Source organism: Bos mutus, chromosome 18 (genome assembly GCF_027580195.1).
Source record: "Bos mutus isolate GX-2022 chromosome 18, NWIPB_WYAK_1.1, whole genome shotgun sequence".
Taxonomy (NCBI): domain Eukaryota; kingdom Metazoa; phylum Chordata; class Mammalia; order Artiodactyla; family Bovidae; genus Bos; species Bos mutus.
The window spans coordinates 48385611-48404838 of NC_091634.1; the positions used below are offsets into that span (position 1 = coordinate 48385611).

The window sequence follows — 19228 nt, forward strand, 5'->3', positions numbered from 1 at the left end:
CAGAAAGGCTGCGAACATTCTCCCTCATACTGGGCACTTTCGTGCTCCTGCCTCAGGGCCTTTGCACTGGCCATGTCTTTACCCGGACTGCCGTCAGGCTCCAGTCCCAAGGCAAGGCGCTTGCCACCTTGAGGGCTCGATCACTTTTTCGGTGTTCATTTAGTGTTCGTGCTGTGGGTGGAGCTCCTCAGGGCGGGTTGACCCTTGCTGCCCTCTAGGGATAGCATACAGGAAAGAGAGCCCAGCCCTGCCTGCTCCCTCCTTTCTTTCCTCGTCGGTCGGAAACTGCTGGGTGGTAGGGGCAGGCTGTCTCTCCCCTCCCAACCCCTACCTCCTGGTGTGTCGCTCAGAACCAGGGAGGGCAGGAGGTAGGGAGGTAGGGGGTGCCCTGCGGACCTCGAGCAGGGGAGTGAGGAGTATCCTGTGCGGGAGCTGGTCTCCGCGGCAGAAGCAGGCATGGGGCCTCTGCCCTCCTCTCTAGATTGAGCAGGTGCAGCACCATCTGTGCCTGTAGCCTGCTTGGAAGGAGGCCAGGCTGCCGGGGTGGGGCGGGGGCTCTGGCAGTGACTGTATCCCTGGCACTCAGGGCTCCAAGGTGGGGGTGGAGGGCGGGAGTCCCTTCCATCTGCAGGCTCCGAGGCCCTGATGCTGAATAGTTCCTGGAGGCCACTGTCCTGCCTCTGAGGTCAGGGACCCAAACCCGAATGGAGGAGGAGCCCTCTGAATGCTTTTGGGTTTCTGCCCCCATAGGTGAGGTAGAAGGGGGTAAGGGGGGCCCTGAGTGCCCAAGTCCCCTGATTACCCTCAGGCACCCTCTCCTCTCTCTAGTCCATCCCTGCTCTACGCCATCTATCTGCTCAACAGCCTCGGGATGGGGGCTCCAGGGGGAGGGTGAGCTGGATCTGGTCTGGGGGTGGGGTGGCCCAAGAGATGCAGAAGCCTGGGCCCAGTCCAGCTCTGGCCCTTGCACAGGAAGTTCTCTCCGCTGACTGCTTGTGTCTGAGCCTCGAGGGCCTATCCAGCACTGGTCCACCCCAGGGTGCCAGGGCTAGTCGGCCTTTTTCCCAGTGGACTCAAGGCTACTGACCCTCTGGGCATCCCCTCCCCTTCCCAACTCTGCAGGCCCCAGGCTGCCAACCCCAGGGTTCAACCCTTCACCACCAGCAGACCCTCCCTGGGGTCCTGTGTCAATGGGGTGGGGGGGCCTGAGGTGTGGGTGCCCTCACCCAGCTCCAAGGGGTCTGGATCCCCTTCCCCGGGGTGGTCTCCCCTGATTTTGGTGGGGCTTGGGCACCTGTGAACTGGGTGGAGGGCAGAGGCTCCACTAGGGGGAGCCTTGGGGGAGGGAGTAGGTGTAGGGGGTGTGGGAGGTGGGGGTCAAACCTTGGGAGGTTCATCCACCTGTTTAGGGATTTGCAGCTTTCTCTTGATAAAAGAGAGGCACTGAGGCTTTCAGCAGGGAAGTGAAGCTCCTATAACTTTAAAAAATAATGTAGTTATATCAATAATAACGTAATGATAGTGTAACAAGGATTATTATTATGTGTAAAAGAATAAAACAGTGAGGTTATAAAGTTGTTTCAGCTGCTAAGTTTACAGTAACTTTCTGGCAATGTAGTCGGGTGTGTAACTGGGCTGCACGGCTGGTGTTCAGTGGGCATTTGCTTGTTGGGCTCCCTGGGATAACTTCATGCTCCCACCCTTGGCCCAGTCTGCCCAGGGCTCCATGGTGCACATGCCCATTCTGCAAGAGAGGCTCAGCTAGGGTCGTGTGGCAAGGGGACAGATGGCTGCACAGAGCGGTGCCCCCCTACCCACCCAGGGTTCAGGCTCTGTGTCCAGAATGGGGATACAGGGGGGAGGGAGAATGCCTGGGGGTTCAGGAGAATTGGACAGAAAGGAGGTGACCTGGACACCAGGCACTGACCTGGGTGAGGACAGGTTCCTCGTGGACAAGAACGGAGTGCCTGTGGTCATCCAGGTGGAGGTGCCCAGGGGCAGCTGTTGGCAACAACTGTCAAGGGCAGTGCTACTCCAGGGGGCCAGGCACTGACCTCACCTCACAGTGGCTGGACCCTCTGGGACCCCACTTTACCAGGCAAGGAGCCAGAGGCCAAGGTGGCACAGCCAATCCTGGTGGGGTCTGGGAAGGATCCCAGGCAACAGGCAGCAAGGCCCTCGCCCCTTCCAAGTTCAAGCCTGGTCTAGAGGCTGGGTGGAGGCAGACACTCCCTCCCCTCTTCCTCCTTCCCTGTCTCCCCCTTCCCAACCCTCCCACCGTGCGGTTTCCAGGCCCCTTCCAGGCTCTGGGGCATCAGCTCTCCAAGGCTGCCCTCCCTGGGAAGTCAGACACCAACAGATCCCAATATGGTGAGGCAGCATGAGTGTTGCGGGGCTGGTGGGGGGTGGGGTCGGGGGGGGCGGTCGTCATGGAGACAGGCAAACAATGGGGCAGATCTGGGAGGGTCCTGACCCGCTGCCTGGCCCCATGGCCAGGATGCAGCAGTGGGGCCCTGAAGAGGGCTTCCTGTCCTTTAAATGGGGCCCAGGGTCAGAGAGGACAGCGGGGTGGGCTGGAGCGTGGGGAGCGCAGGGTGTCACTACCCCGTCCAGACTGCGCGCCCCCTGGCGGCCACAGCACAGCCAGGCAGGGCCTCCCAGGACCGCACAGGTATGAGTGTCTGCAGGCAAGTTTGGGGGGCCTTGCCTATTCTGGAGCCCAGTGACGGCTCCCAAACACACATTGAATGGTCATTCTCAAACTGTTTCTAAAGTATTGGGTGCACAGAAGACTTTGGACAAACAAATGGACAGAGACAGAAGACAGAGCAGGAGCTGGGGGTACTGGCAGCTCCCACTGGCCCTACAGCCCTGAGAAAATGGGAGCCAGGCTAGAGGCCCTGGGGCAGTAGGCTCTGTACCAGCCATCCCCAGGGCTGTCTCTGAGTTTCAAATTACCCCCCGCCGCGGCCGCCCTCCACCCCCCCCTCCCCGCCTCCAGCTTCTGGGACCAGGGTCCTTCCTGCCCAGCAGTCCTGACACAAGGGATGAAGTGTCCCAGCAGGTACTGGAGTAGGAGGGCCGGGATCTCTCCTCTATCCATGCTATGCCCAGAAACACCAGCAGAGGGCAGTGTGGCTCCAGGTAAGGTGGAGGCGGTTGTCTGGTCCTCCCTGAAGGGGCCGGCCCTGAGTCTAGGGGGCATGGCCTCTGCCAAGTGGCATCTTCAATGACCGAGCCAGGCTGCCCCGCCAGAATCCCAAGCTCCTGAGGCCAGCCTGAGCCTCAGGCCACAGCGAGGACCTGCAAGGTCCAGGGCAGCAGGCCCAGCCACACTGATGCAGTGCAGGACAGGCCAGCGAACAGAGGTCTCTGGGCTCAAATTGTCAGGCTTGAAAGCAATTCGTAAACATAACTGGCACCCCCAGAGGGTGGCTCTCATGGAAAATCCCACTCCAGTAAAAACCTCGACCAAGTGGGCAGGGCCAGGGCACCCCTGCACCCTAAGACTTCAGGCAGGAGTGCACTCCTCTATCCTGCTCACTCAGAGGCCTCAGTGAGCCTATGTCCTGCACACACGTCATGTCACAGCCTCATAAGCCACGCCCTGTGCATGCCATGTGCACCTGGTGCCAGCCTGGGCTGGAGAGGGTCCTCGTCTGGAAGAAATTGGGGGGATGTTGTTGTTTAGTCCCTAAGTCCTGTCCAAATCTGTGGGACCCCATGGACTGCAGCACACCCGGCTTCCATGTCCTCCACTATCTCCCGGAGTTTGCTCAGATTCATGTCCATTGAGTTGGTGATGCCATCTAACCATCTCATTCTCTGTCGCCCCCTTCTTTTGCATTCAATCTTTCCTAGCAATCAGGGTCTTTTCCAACGAGTGGGCTCTTTGCATCAGGTGATCAAAGTATTGGAGCTTCAGCATCAGTCCTTACAATGAATATTCAGGGTTGATTTCCTTTAGGATTGACTGGTTTTCTCTCCTTGCAGTCCAGGGACTCTCAAGAGTCTTCTCCAGCACCACTATTTGAAAGCATCAGTTCTTCAGCGCTCAGCCTTCTTTGCAGTCCACTGTCACATCCATACATGACTGCTGGAAAAACCATATGGAAAAACCATTGACTATATGGACCTTTGTTGGCCAAGTGATGTATCTGCTTTTTAATATGCAGTCTAGGTTTGTCAAAGTTTTTCTTCCAATGAGCAAGCATCTTTTGATTTCGTGGCTGCAGGCACTGTCCACAGTGATTTCAGAGCCCAAGAAAAGAAAATCTGTCACTGCATCCACTTTTTCCCCTTCTATTTGCCATGAAGTAACAGGATCAGATGCTATGACCTTAATTTTTTGAATGTTGGGTTTTAAGCCAGCTTTTTCACTTTCTTTTTGTGCTCCTGGTGGGCATGAAGAAAATGTCAGGCGAAACCCATGGTGCTGCCTGGGGCTCTTGGTTCCAATGTGGAGCTCCTGGGGCCATAGCAGAGGCCTCTCTTCTTGCACCCTCATCAAGAGGCTCTTTAGTTCCTCTTTGATTTCTGCCACAAGAGTGGTATCATCTGCAAATCTGAGGTTGTTGGTATTTCTCCTGGCAATCTTGATTCCAGGTTGTGACTCATCCAGCCCAGCATTTTGTAGGATGTACTCTGCACGTAAGTTAAATAAGCAGGGTGACAATATACAGTCTTGTCATACCCCTTTCCCAATTTTGAACCAGTCTATTGTTCCATGTCTGGTTCTAACTGTTGTTTCTTGACCTGCATACAGGTTTTTCAGGAGGCAGGTAAGGTGGCCTGGTATTCTCATCTCTTTAAGAATTTTCCACAGTTTGTTGTGATCCACACAATGAAGCAGATGTTTTTCTGGAATACCCTTGCTTTCTCTATGATCCAATAATGGGCTCTGGCAAATGAGGCTGCTCAGTGGCTGATCATTCTGGCCTGGGGAGAGGGGAGGGAAGGTCAGGGGCTGTTTCGGGCGCCACGGGCACCACAGGCTCCCTGGGCTGCAGGGTACCAGTCCTTTCATCTGCCTCTTGGCTCTTCCCAGGCGTTCCAGAGATGCCACCAGTGCAGCTGCTCCTTGGTAACTTCCCCAATCAGAACTGGTGAGGGCCAGGAAGAATGGAGGGGTGCTGGCATGGGAGGGGGACATGCGGTGCGCCAGGAGGGACCTCCAGAAGGAACGTGGGGTTCCCGTCTGCCCAGGCAGACTCTCTCCCCCTGTCCCCAGCCCGCCCAACTGGGCACCAGCAACACTTTCTCTCAATCAATACCAAGAGGACTAGTGACAAACTTGGGAGCAAAGGATCCCAAACTGTCACGTAAACCACATTAACCGCCATTCAGATTAAATCAGCCACTGTAAGAGGACTCCGCCCCGCCCACCCTGAGGGCGGGGAAGCTCCCCGCCCCGCCCACCCCCAAGGGCGGGAGCTCATTGCCCCGCCCACTCAGCAGGCCGTCCCTCTCCTGGTACCCGCCTGAGAAGGAAGATGCGGGCTGGGTGGGCTTGGGGACCTGGGCCCTTCCTGTCGGCCTTTCTCCTCCAGACACAGGACCCTGGCAGGATGTCCAGGGAGAGACCTGCACTGGTTGGAGCTGTAGGCCCGGGCCCTACTGAGCAATGCCCAGCTAGCAGCCTTCTAGCCTCTACTGGAGAAGAGTCTTACATTCCGGCCACTCTCCTTGGTCCTGAAGTCCCGCTCGCTCCTGAAAGCTAAGAGCCTGTGCGTACCTGGCAGGTATCCCAGCCCCACCTCCGCCCCTTTCCCCACACGTTCTCCATCCCGACTGCTGGGACCAGAACTTCCCAGACTGTCGCTCCCCTCCTGCCAGTCCTCTGGACCTGCCCCCACCCAGGCCCTCAGGGCTCTGTCCTAGGCGTGAGTGAGGCAGACACTTACTGGTGTCCAGGACAAGGAAAACCTTTTTGGCACCAGAGGAGCAGACAGCCCGTCCGTCATTCGAGAGTGAGGAAAAGTAGAGACTTGTAAAAACCCTCAGCCGCGTTCTTGAAACAACTGCAGAGAATTTCTGGTTAAAATGAAATCCCATTAAACCAAGAAGTGGATAAAATTTCAGTAAACCTAATGACTGACTATGGAAAAGTATAGTAATTTTTAAAATTTTTATTTGTCTGTGCTGGGCTTAGTTGCTGCATTGGCTTTTCTCTAGTCACAGGGAGGGGCTACTCTCCGGTTGTGGTGTGCAGACCTCTCACTGCTGTGGCTTCTCCTGTTGTGGAGCACAGGCTCTAGGTGTGCAGCCGCAGTAGCTGCAGTTCTCAGGATCCAGAGCTCAAGCTCAGTAGCTGTGGCACACGGCCTTAGTTGCCTCTAGGTCTGTGCGATCTTCTCAGTCCAGTGATCCAGGGATCAAACCCATGCCCCTGCACTGACAAGTGGACTCTTAACCACTGGACCACCAGGGAAGCCCTGAAGCCTATTAATTTTTGTATCAAAAACAAAACTGAACTGTTATAGAAACCTATTGAGATGGCAGCGGGGCAGGTACTGGCAGGCATCATCCTGGCCATGGGGGAGCCCAGTGCCGCAAAACCGTGAAGAACTTAGACTTTATCAGTTTAGTTGCTCAGTTGTGTCTGACTCTGCAACCCCATGGACTGCAGCACACCAGGCTTCCTGTCCATTATCAACTCTCCAAACTTGTTCAAACTCATGTCCATAGAGTTGGCGACGCCATCCAACCATCTCACCCTCTGTCATCCCCTTCTCCTCCTACCTTCAATCTTTCCCAGCATCAGGGTCTTTTCAAATGAGTCAGTTCTTCTCATGAGATGGCCAAAGTATTGGAGCTTCAGTTTCAGCATCAGTCCTTCCAATGAATATTCAGGACTGATTTCCTTTAGGATGGACTGGTTGGATCTCCTTGTAGTCCAAGGGACTCTCAGTAGTTTTCTCCAACACCATGGTTCAAAAGCATCAATTCTTTGGCACTCAGCTTTCTTTATAGTCCAACTCTCTCATCCATACATGACTACTGGAAAAACCATAGCTTCGACTATCAGGCCTTTGTTGGCAAAGTAATGTCTCTGCTTTTTAATATTAGCAAGTATTTAAACGTCTTAAGGGTACTCAAAAAACAGAACTTTAGTTTATAATTTCGAAACAAACAAAGAGAAAAAAGTAGAGAAGTTTATTACTACAATGAAAGAGAAGGCAAAACAGCAACCCCACATTCCTAAGGTGGCGGCAGAGAACACAACTAGGGATTGTGGAGATAAATCCAAAGACATCAACAGTAACAATAAATGCACTGCACTTGTTCACTAAAGACAACACTGGAGTAAAAACATCAGACCTAGTTGCGCTGCTCACAGGACAGTACAGCAGACAGTACAGCTACAGGGGGTGGGGTGTGAAGGAGCGCAGGGACAGAGCAAACGCCAACCCCAGAAGCCGCACGGCAGTACTGAACTCAGACAGTGTGTGACTTAACAGGGAAACTCAAACAGAGATAAAGAGAGACTCCATATGTAATTTGAAATGTGGTGTTGGAGAAGACTCTTGTGAGTCCCTTGGACTGTGGAGATCAAACCAGTCAATCCTAAAGGAAATCAGTCCTGAATATTCATTGGAAGGAATGAAGGGGACAACAGAGGGTGAGATGGTTGGATGGCATCACCGACTGGATGGACATGAGTTTGAGCAAGCTCCGGGAGTAGGTGATAGACAGGGAAGCCTGGCGTGCTGCAGTCCATGGGGTCGCAAAGAGTCAGCCACATGACTGAACGACTGAATTGAACTGATATGTAATAATGGAGTATGACCAGGGGCTAAGCACCTACTGCTGAAACACATCAGAAGAGCAGCCTCCTGAAGGGACAGAAGTTGCTGCTGTGAAGGGGGCACAGGAGGTACCAGGAACTCCAAAGCACTGGAGCCCCATGGCCCACATTCTCGGGGTCACGGCAGAGACCAGTGGGGAAATGGTGGACACAGGACATGCTTTCATCACTCACGGGTTAAGAAAGTAAATCAAAGCAGCAGACTTCCCTGGTGGTCCAGTGATTAAAAATTGGCTTGATCCCTGGTTAAAGGAGGATTCCACGTGCTGTGGAGCAACTAAGCCCGGGAGCCCCAACTACTGAGTCTGTGCTCTCAAGCCTGTCCACTGCAATGAGAGAAGCCGCCACCACGGGAAGCCCGTGCACAACTGGAGAGTAGCCCTGGCTCGCTGAAACTAGAGAAAGCCTCACGCAGCAACGAAGACCCAGTGCAGCCAAAAACAAAGCAAATTTTAAAAATTAAGGAAAAATCTCAAAGCAGAAGTGACCCAGAGTTTGGAGCTGGATGGGGAGGGAGGTGCCCAGGAAGGGGTTAGGAGAACAGCCAGGTGAAGACAGTCGGGGCAGGTCCAGTCAGCCACCAGGAAAAGAGACGCTAATGAAACAGAAGAAATTGGGAGGAGGATGAGCCAACAAAAAGGAGAGCCAACCAGACGCACCAGCAAGACCGGTGAGTGACTTCGTGCCAGGAGGTCTGAAACCTGGATGAAGTAAATAGCTTTATAGAAGATTCAGGTCATGAAATGGAAGTAAGAACTCTGAATAAACCAGTAACCCCTGAAGAGCCCAAATCCACCACCAAAGACAGCCCAGCCCGACCGAGGAGACCACTGGCCCTGGGGGTCTCAGGCCAGCCTCACCCTCCCTCAGAGCCCTAAGTGAGACCCCTGGCCAGCGTGTGGGGAGTCCATCTCCAGGTGTCTGTGGCAGGTTTGGCATGGTGAAGGCAGCTCCTCTCCCTCTAACCTTACAAGAACCTAATTATAGGAGTGACATCACTAGGCAACCGAAACTGACTCCTGATTCACACTTTCCTGAGTGGACACCACGCCTTGTCCAACCTGCCGATGCTTTTTCTGGACAAAAAGAAGTAAGCACTAAAGAACTAAGCACTTAAAGAACGACTAGCTGTTACCCCGCAGCCCCCTCAGCCAGAGTCAGCCAGTGGGATCAGGTGAAGAGCCGGCAACGTGAGAAACAGCGGGACCCAGAGGTCCAGTTCCGCCTAAGAGGACTGGCCACCGGCCAGCGCCCAGCCGGGGAGGCCAGCCTGCTGCATAGGCGGCGACTGTGCATGGCCAGGCCTCTCGCCAGAGGGTGCTGAGGTGGATGTGCCCGGGGCTGGCCTCAGGCAGTCTCGGGCCGTGCACACAGGGTGGAACAGGGCCCCTGGCCCCACATGCTTCCCACCTGGGCCTCGGCTCTGTCCTGGTTCCTGCTCAGCCTCCCCCCGACCCTTGGGCCTCCCAGGGCACCTCTGCCTTTGGCTGGGGAGGGCAGGGGGGCCTGGGGCCGGGCAGCAGGGGCCGGTGGGGGTCTAGGAAGGAGAGAGAGACATCCAGACAAAGACCGGAGTGGGCTGGGGGTGTTGCAGAGGAACAGTACAGGGGAACAGAGGGGTCAAGGGTCAGGGGTGCAGTAGTGGGGCCGTTTGTGGTCAACCTCTGGCTACTGAGCACTCTGGACCCTGAGGATGGTGGGATACAGGCTGCAGCCACAACTGGGAAAAACTGGCCCCAGAGCCCCAGATACTGGCTCCCAGCCCGACCCTGGTCTAGGTGGCCACTCTGGGGCCAAAAGTCAGGCACTCCCTGCCCTCTGGTCGCCTGAGCCACGGCCCTGGCCCTGAAGGCTTAGTGAGCCTCGGCCAGGGTCACAGGGTGACCCCACAGCCACCCACTCTTGTTGTGGGAAACGCCCTCCCCTGGACGCCCAGGGCTGCCATTCACCCTGCCCTGCAGTGTGCACACACATGCAGACCGCGCCCTCCCCATGCGAGGGCAGGGACCACAGAGACCCAGGCGGGATTGCCGGACAGGCACTGGCTTCTCTGTGAGGCCTTTATTGAGTTTCCAGGGAGACCGGCTTCCCCGAGACACCTCTGGACACACTGGGACCTGGGGGTTAGGGGTGCAGAGCATATGGAACTGTGGGGTGTGGCTACAGCCACAATGCCATTGCAGGGTTTAAGGTGGTTTCATTCTGGCTGCGCGGGAGGCTGGCTCACTGGCTCCCGGCCTCGGGGGCGCCCTTCTCATGCGGGTAAAGCTGCCGGACGAGGTCTCGCTTGTTGACCTTCCCCATCTGGTTCCGCGGGATCTCCTCCACCAGCAGCAGCTCCGAGGGCACAGCGTATGGGGCCAGGACGCCTCTGCAGAGACAAGGGGCCTGAGTGCAGGGGCCGCAGGGATGGTTGGCACCTTTCCCCAGTGGGAGGTTACTGGAGGGGGGTGGTTGGCACCTCGCACACCTCTGGGTGTCCTGACCATGCATGCACACTGGCCAGCACTGCCCCGCCCACGCCAGAGCCAAAGCCCACAGAGTGGGAGGGGCCCCGTTGATGAGGCATCCTCCTGTGAATAGCCGCGGTCAGCTCTGAACCCCACGCTGAGGCTGCAGGCACCGCGGCTATCCTGGGCAGAGCTCCCTGCGCCATGGCCGCACACGGGCCCCTTTGTAAGAGACCAGCAGAAGCACAGGTGCTGCCTGGGGCAGGGGGGCAACAGAGGCAGGACGCACAGCCCGAACCCCAACCCATAGTCACCAAAACGGGAACAGAAGTCGCAGGCATGGAGAGGAGCAGTCTAAAAGCCTGTGAGCTCGCCATTTCTGAGAACAGACCCGTTCTCCTCTGGAGAGCATCAGCTCAGCAAGTGGTCTGGGAGGAACTGGTCAGGGCAAAGTGCCGCCTGAGTGGGAACCCTGCAGAGCTGAGCTGTTTGTTCCAGAGCTTCCCTGCAGGGAAATCCCCACTGTTCAGTGCCTTGGGAGCATCGTCCCTGCTTGATACCTGATCCCGCAGAGCTCCATCTGGGCACGGGATTCCTGAACTAACCCCCCGCCCCTGCCCAGGGGGTGTAAGCCTCACATGGGCTTCTGTGACTGGACAGTGTGATGGGCAGGCCATGTCCAGACCCGGGAATGTGGTGTTGCCGCCCAGCCCCAAGCCACGCGCACCCCTAGATTCACAGTGCCTGAGCTGGGGAGGGCGTGGCTGCCAGCTTCCCCCAACTCCTCTAGGAGCACAGCAGTCTGGGGGAAGGGGCAGGACGGACCTTTACTGGGGGGCAGACAGACTGTGAAGCAAGAATCTTCAAGAATGAAAAATAGCAGCGGAAGGGAAAACATGATTTTAAAATAATCTTAAAAAAGACCCTTATATGGCAACAGACATGACATAGGAACAGCAGCTTCACTGAGCCAGTGTCAAGAAGGACTGGAGTGAGGCCCCTCCTGCATACTCCCCCACCAGGGGTGTAGACAGATCTGGAGCCGGCCCTGCCCTCTGAGAGGAGGACCTTTGCTCTCCATCCATGGGGTGGGCAGTTGCGGGGTCACTATCCATGGCTGGCTTGTGTGAGACACAAAGCCCAGGGTCCCAGCTGCCCCAGGCCCACCCTGCGGGAGCATCTCCCAGGACCCCAAGCTCTCGGCAGGCAGCAGACCCCATGGAGGGATGCCGGGAGCCTGGGGCGACAAGGAGCCCCTCTAATGCCAGGAGACCCGCTCTCAGCACAGGATGGTGAGCTCTGCCTTTTAACAAAGCAACTGTTTAACCAAAGCAGCAAAGCCAACTAGAATCCTGCTCACGCCTTTGTGAAACTATAACGTTCCAGCTGTGATTCTGCAAATCCAGGGGAATCTAATGGCCCAGCTGTGCTGCCCGATAAACAAGGACTCCGACTGCTCCCGAGACCCCGCTGGGAGAGCCACAAGTATCTTCAGTGTCGAGGAAGCAGCAGAAGGAGGGGGTGGGGTGGGGAGGGGAGAGGGAGGAACCTCCTACATCTAAGATAGAGGACCTGGGGACAGAACTAACAGCTTCTTTCTGAGCTCAGCTGGCAGCGAGCACCCACAGGCCCCTGCAATGCCCTGAGCTCAGCGGTGCCCCCAGCCTGTTCAGCCTGCCCCAGCGTCCTCTGAGCTGGGCTCTGTGAATGGACCTTCCCTGACGAGGTCCCTCCTACACCCAGGAGAGGACGCAGGCGCTCACGGGTCCCCTGTCTGCCTCAGAACCTGCCTGGGAAGCTCAGACCTAAGCCAGGGGTCAGGGTCCTACATCTGCTCCTGCCATCACAACGCAGCCTTCTTGGGGTCCTTCATGCCTCACATGTGTCCGTGTGGGGGAGGGAGCAGCTCCTTAAGGACTACCTTCACACTTATGTCTATGTATGTGGGGGCAGCTCTTGTAAGGACCATGTTGCCCACTAGCCATCATTACACAGCTGTCTTGGGGTCCTTCACACCTCGAGTGTCTGTGTGTATGGCGGGGTTGGGGGGCAGCTCCCATAAGGACCACATAGCTCAGCCCTCACCTGGCCCACTCCTTGAGCTCCCGGTGGGACAGCGAGTGGCCCTCTTGAAGGGTCACCACTGCGGTGACCCGCTGGCCCCATGTCATGTCTGGAACTCCAATCACAGCCACGTCTGTGGAGGAAGCAGAGGGAGGGATCTCAGGACACAAGAGGACGAGCACTGAAGGCTGCAGGAAGGGCCCAGAGAAGCCCGAGTGGCTAGAAACGTGGGCACAGGGCACCCCTAGGGTGTCAGGACAGCCCGGGACACCACCACTCCTGACCACGGGGTCATGGCCTGCACTGGCCAGCCTGGACCTGAGACGGGGAGCTGCGAGGGGAGCAGAGGACCGGATGGTGTGCCTTGACACACACAGGAAGCCACATCTGGACCGGTCCCAAGATGGCCTGGGAAGCCGAGGGCAGCTGTGTCAGCCGAAGGGCAGGGTCACAGGGCCACTCACCGGTGATGCTGGGGTGGGCCAGCAGGAGCCGCTCCACCTCCAGGGCGCTAACCTTGTAGCCGCCGCTCTTGATGATATCCACAGAGGTGCGGCCACGGATCCAGTAGCAGCCATCCTTGAACACTACTGTGTCACCTGGGGAGAGGCCTGGGTCAGCTGGTTGGGTGTGGCCCTGTGTCTCAGGGTGTCTACATCTCTCTGGAACAAGCCGGCCAGTGCCACGTGGACAGCTGGGGCCTTGCGTGATGCCCACACAGACGCCTATGTGGCCACATCCCACAAGGACCATCGTGAAATAGCCCACAGCTTCCCAGGACCACAGAGGCAGGACGTACAAGCCATGGGGCCTCCCTGGGTTCCAGCCACAGAAGGGCCTGGCGTGGGCATCAGGGTAGACCCTTCCCGACAGGACGTGGGCCACACATGGTGTCACGTGGGGGATCTGGCAGGAGGAAGGGACCCCCCCTGCCATGCTCAGTGTGGGTGCTTCCCACCCCAGCAAGGGCACAGGGCACATGCCCACTGGGGCATCGTGGGCACAGGGGGAGCAGGGCTGAGGGTGAACGCACTCACACAAGTGTGCACGCATGTGTGAGACTGGGCACATGGGAACGCCCGCCCGTGCTCTGAGAGCCGCACTGACGCACCACCGTCTGCTCTCACACACTTCATGCGGGTGATTAGCTAGAATAAATCAATATTTCATGATACATTGCCGTCCAACGCAGGAGGCCCATCCATCAGCTCGCTCTCCCGGAGCCCAGCCGCGCGGGGCGCTCCAGCCTATTAAACAAGATGGATGGCTGTGCCCAGCTGGCCGTGGCGGGAGCTGGGCTCCTGAGGTGGGGGCCCTCCTGCCCAACATGAAGCAGGATGAAGGGGAGGCCCTGGGAGCCACCGCGGTCCCGGATGCGTGATGGGTAGGTGGATGGCGGGGAAGGACGCGTGTGACAGGAGTGACAGGCAGGTTGCAGGGACAGGACGCAGGGTGCCCCACCCCCCGAGGCCCACCAGGGCCCTGGTACGCGGCTCTGGCTCTGGCCATGTCCCCTCCACACAGGACGGCTCCTCCATCCCTGAGTATCAACCCCAGCCCAGGGTGGTCCCTCCTGTGGCTTCCAGACCTGGCTCCCACTGGCCTCCGCCTGCCAGAGACCCAGAGGTGTGGGGGTCACCGCCCTGCCCTGGGCTCCGCATCCCACACCTAGTCCCACCAGGGACACCCCCAATGCCCACACCAAGGCTAAGGTGGCCTCAGGGCCCCTGGCCACAACACCTGCACCCTCCTTGCTCTGATGTCAACTAAACCCAGGGCGAGAGCTCCCAACGGCCACACCCACGTCCTCTGGCAGACCCCCCAGCCACGCCCCTTGCCCGGGGGCGCTCACACCCACCGCCCACCTGCAGCGTCTGCTTCTCCACCTGTCCGCCCGCCGCTCTGCTCAGACATCACTCCCATGGCCTCACTAGCTGCCTGGCACCCCGCCTCGACCCTGCACACCAGGTGGTCCACTTACTGACCTCCTCCAGCCACATGAAGAGCACTGAGATAGGGTCTTTGAGCAAAGCCAGCCCCGAGATGGCAGGGCTGGTGCAAGGACATACGGACGATGGACCGGGGAGGTCCCGGGCCTGTGTGCTGGGTGAGGGAGGCCCTGCTACTCCCTGGGGTCACCGTCAGGCAGGAAGTAAGGATACACGTCATGGAGGTCCTTGATTCCCTGGTGGCCTCAAACTGGTCACAACATCCTCATAAGAGGGAGGAAGACGGAGATTTGAGACAGACAGACGGACGCAGAACATGAGGATGGAGGCAGAAGGTCCCGGTGGGTCTGCGCCCCTCGGCATAGCCCAGCAGGAGGCCAAGAAGAACAGAAGGAAAACGGACACACGACACCTCCCTTGAGTGGGGCCTGCCTCAACACACAGCTCAGATTGCTCCCTCTTGAAATAAAGTCAACAGCAACTGGTTTTTTTAAGGCACCAAAGCAGAGGGGATGGGAGAGGGCGTGTTGGGGAGAAGACTGGCAGCTGGAAGGAAGGTAGACAGACTCTGTGGACCATTTACAGCCAGGCTGGCAGGTACCCTGGGGGAGGCTCAGAAGATGGCTGAGAGCAGGGCGCAGGGGCACTGGCCCTCAGTCCACGGCTGCCGCTCACGCTCTGGGGACAGAGCGGGTGGACGGCAGCACGGAGCCCACCCCCAACCCACCTCCTGCTCTCAGCCCCCGACCCCCGCTGGACATCGGAGAGGAGAATGCAGCCATCAAGCGCACTAGCGAGACGAGGACAGTCAGAGCCCCAGAGGCAGGGGGCTTGTCGACCAAAGGGCTCCCAGGGCAAAGGGACTCAAGAGGGGGGAAAGGTCACGATGCACCAGGAGCAACGCGGCTGCGGCCAGCAGTGCCCGTGAAAGCTGGACACTAGAGCTCTGTGCCCAGCCCGGCCCAGCCAGACGAGTATGCCGGTGACACAGCTCTCCGGAGTGCACCTCCTGCTGCCCACTTCAGAGGCTCCTGGGAACATGGCCCGAGCCGAGGAGGACGACTCAGGGCTGCAGGGACAGACGTGACCCTGGAGGAAGGAGGTGGGTGGAAGCTGTATGCTGGTGTGGGGGAGGGGGAGTACTGGGGGCTCTCTTGGTGGGGCTGGACAGACGAGCACCCCAACTCAGGAAGCCCCGAACAGTGTGTCCACTGTCTGGCAGTCCCTGGATGGCCTCCAGCCGCCAGCATGGACACAGCTGGGGTACGAGGGCTCCTCCCCAAACCTGACAGACGGCTGGAGTCTCCCAGCTGCCCGTATGGGACCTTGATGAAAACAAGGACCCTCTGCCCAGAGGCCTGGGCCAGCCTGGGCAGACACGGAGGCCAAAGGGCAGCACCGAGGCCCAGCAGGAGTGAGATGGGATGGGACCCACTGTCCGCACAGGAGCTTTGCCAGGTGAAGCAAAGCAGGGTGTGCCAGAAGAACACAGAGAAGCAGGTCTCGGCGACCACCGGGGAACAAAGGGTTTCACGAGACACACAAAGTAAAGCCCACACAAAGGGACGGCTGCCAGGCAGCACCACAGTCCGCCACATGGGCTGTGCCCCGCGGGGTGGCCGGGGCCAGTGGGTCAGCAGTCTGCCCGCACCGCACGTCCTGGGGGTCTGGAGGGCCCTGCCGGGGGGCGGGCATGTGCTAATCATTCACGGTCAGCAGCCGCAAAGGGGTCGACATCCTCCAGCTACACACGCTGTCACACCCTAACAAGAAACCCTGCCTGATCAATATGCTGCCTGATTCCTGACTGTTGTTGGTCACAACGGATGCACAGGTTACGGAAAAAATGTGTCAGAGCTGTGTGCACCGGGTGAGCGCAGCGCAGGTGAGCCTGGCGCAGGGTGAGCGCCGGGGAGGGGCGGGGTGGGGGGGCCTTCGTCTCACACAACTGAGAGCGTCTCACCCTCACCTGTGGCGGCGGAGCTCACCCAGGAAATTCTGCTGAGAGAAACAAAGGCCTAGAGGGAATCATGCAGAGACAGCAGCCAGTGTCCTGCGCGTGGTGCGCAAACCCGTCCGTGACGGCTGTGCATGCCCGCAGACACGCGTGTGTGGCACATGCCAACAGGGCTCCCTGAGGCCGGGATCACTCGGGCCGTGGGTGTGGAAGGCTCGCAATCCTCTGCGGGTTGGACGCACCCGAGGCGCCCATGAACCCAGCAGCAAACGAGGGGTCTGTAAACATCGGAGCCTACACCTCTGTCTGTGAATGGATTCCCAGGAGCCCTCCTGACATGCACCCCGCCCGCGGGAGCCAAGCACCCACCCCGCAGCACTGAGCGTCAGCTCCAGAAGAGTCTCTGCCAGTTTGGTGGATGGAGTCTGTCTCCATACTTGCCTTTCACCACTGGGAAGTGAAACAGTTTCTGCATTTTTATGGCCGACCGCACTTCCCCTCCACTTGCCTGTGGCCTTATTTTCCTCCTGGGCTCTGGGCGCAGGGGGCCACTCTCTCAGCCTGGGTCAGCCCTCATGTCCCAGGCTCCCCAACCTCTCAGTGGACCCCACGCTCAGCCGAGTGTGCAGAGGGCCACGGAACGGCTCCCTTCTGTTTTCTGCTGGTGAACCTTCTTTCTTAGATAAATACCCTTTAAAGTTTTTCTCTGATAATATCATTGTGTTTTCGTTAACAGAAGAAAAAGGGATCATCAACTCAGTGCCAGGTACCCTGTTACATCCTGGTGGGCTTCTTACACACCCTACCCCAGTTACCTGAGCTCCTTCCACAAATGTGTGGGTTTATCATCAGGGATGCTCCATCTCCTATGTCACTAACAGCAAACTGTGTGATGAAACCTTTAAAGGGTAGAGACTTTGTCTCTTTTTTCATACGCTTAATTTAACTGTGGCTGTGCTGGGTCTTCGCTGGTGGGCAGGCTTTTCTCTAGTTGTGGCGAGCGAGCAGACCTCTCACTGTGGTGGCCTCTCTTACTGCAGAGCCTGGGCTCTAGGGCACATGGGCTCAGCTCCTCCACGGCATGTGGGATCCTCCCGAGTCAGGGATGGACCCGTGTCTCTGTTGGCAGGCAGATTCTTTACTCCTGGGCCACCAGAGAAGCCCCAGGAGATCTTCTCTAGAATAAGGCAGAGGTGATGTTTCTGTTTCCTTGTTCAGTTGCCAGTCACTCTACTGCGTCCAGAGGGCAGGACGATTGCGGCGCTGGCTCGGCTCAGGTCTGCATTCCCATATGCGTGCCATGTCCCCATGTCTGTCCCGTGTCCTCGGCTCTGTCTCGGTCATTGTCTCTGTCCCAGGTTGTCTGTGTCCTTATCTCTATCTTTAGCTTCATCCTGTGTCCTTACATCCATCTGTCCCGCATCCTCGTTTTTGACAGCGGGGTCAGTGTAAAGCCCTGAGGAGGGAGTTCGGGCATCACCGTTCCCCCCCTCCCCGGGGGCCAGCACTGAGCCTGTGCACACGCACGCGTGGAAGGCGGGATGCAGTCAGGGTTATCATCGGGGGTGCTCCAGAAGAGAGGCTCTGATTTCCTGCCTGAACAGCAGCCAGGACCCCAGGGGCTGGCAGGGAGCTCCCGGCGATGGAAACTGAGCTCTGTGCAGGCCGGGGAGGGCGGCCTCTCTCCCCTCATCCTCTGAGAAGCCCCGGACACAGCCCCCTGCAGCCTGGGCCAGAATGTGTGTGGCAGGAGGGCTGGTCGGGGAAAGGGTTAAGTTTAATTCATCCTGATTTCTACTTAATATCCCGCTCGCTTGCCCCGCAGGAGCGGCAGCTGTGTGCTGATTGCCGCGCACATTATGCAGCCTGTATCACTAATGGCCTGTGACAAAGGCACGCGGCTTCCAGGCCTCACCCCCGAGAGCCAATTAAACACACAGACTCCCTTCCTGTTTGCTGCGCATTACAATGAAATTAAACTGAATTTCAAAATCATTTTCTCCTAAAGACATCTCTTTACGATAATTAATGCATGCTATTCCTTTCAACTGAAATATTCATCACGACCAGGGACTGAGACGTGTTATGCTGACTGCCCCTCACTTTGCACGCTGCTGGCCCAGCATGCGCGAGCCCTGCTATTGGCAAAGTCCACAGGGCTTTGGTTCCTGTGCTTTTAAAGAAATAGACTGCAGCTTTAGCTGAGTTTAAAAATAAAGGAAGATGCCCACAAAGAAGTCAGATTTCCAAGTCAGGATGCTCAGAGGGCTCCAGGAGGGACACACAAAAGCAGGATGAGCCTAAAGTTGTATTTCTTAAACCCTGCGTTTAAAGGGCAGTGGTAATCTTGTTGCCACCAGGCCGGCCTGTACGAATTCAACGTTTACAAAGGGAAGCTGGAATGCATGAACAGCTGCCCCAGCCCCGGGGCTCAACCACTGAGCTCTCTGCCGGCACCACCCAGGGCCCCTGGAGCAGGCCTCTGCTCTGCTCTGGGGAACTCTCATCTGCCCCCTCCCCTCCTCGAGCCCCACCTGACGGCCCCCAGCACCCCAGGACTGCTGGGGGGTATGCGCATGGCCCTGCTCTGTCACCCAGTGACCTGAGGCCCACGATGGTGGCAGACTAGAGAGTGAATTCTACCCTGAGAACCCACGCTGCCTGAGCCCATGAAGACTCATGTGTGTGCCTCGGCCTGGAGTGGTTCCCAGGGGGCCACCAGGCCAAGGGCACGACCACTGCCTCTCCCACCCCCAGACGCACCCGTGTGCCCTCACGGCTGTGCATCACTCTCTCCTCCGCTCTGCTGCCCACAGAGGAACTGTCAAGAGGTGCGTTTCTAATTAGGAGGCCGTCTCATAATGACAGAGGAGCAGGCCTTTCTTTTGGGAAAATATTGCTTTAAGATTATTAAGATAATTGTGACATAATGCGTGCTCAGCATGCAAGTTTTAGAAATTCAGATAGGCAACAAGCAAAGGACAAATGCCCGGAGCCCCTC

At 57.7% G+C, this 19228-nt stretch overlaps 1 protein-coding gene across 2 annotated transcripts in view; it reads right to left on the bottom strand.

Moving 5' to 3' along the window:
* Nucleotides 1–6142: 6142 nt before the first annotated feature.
* The window catches only part of ACSF3 (acyl-CoA synthetase family member 3), a 48292-nt gene continuing 35206 nt past the window's right edge, over nucleotides 6143–19228 (bottom strand). Inside the window, exons 7-9 of one of the 2 annotated variants that reach the window (XM_070388542.1) lie at nucleotides 12786–12920; nucleotides 12343–12454; nucleotides 6143–10178 (exon numbers count right to left, since the gene is read on the bottom strand). In XM_070388542.1, coding sequence (XP_070244643.1) covers nucleotides 10031–10178; nucleotides 12343–12454; nucleotides 12786–12920 — 395 coding nt within the window. In that variant the 3' untranslated portion in view covers nucleotides 6143–10030. The remainder of the gene's footprint in view (nucleotides 10179–12342; nucleotides 12455–12785; nucleotides 12921–19228) is intronic. The other variant, XM_070388541.1, reaches the window with a different exon arrangement.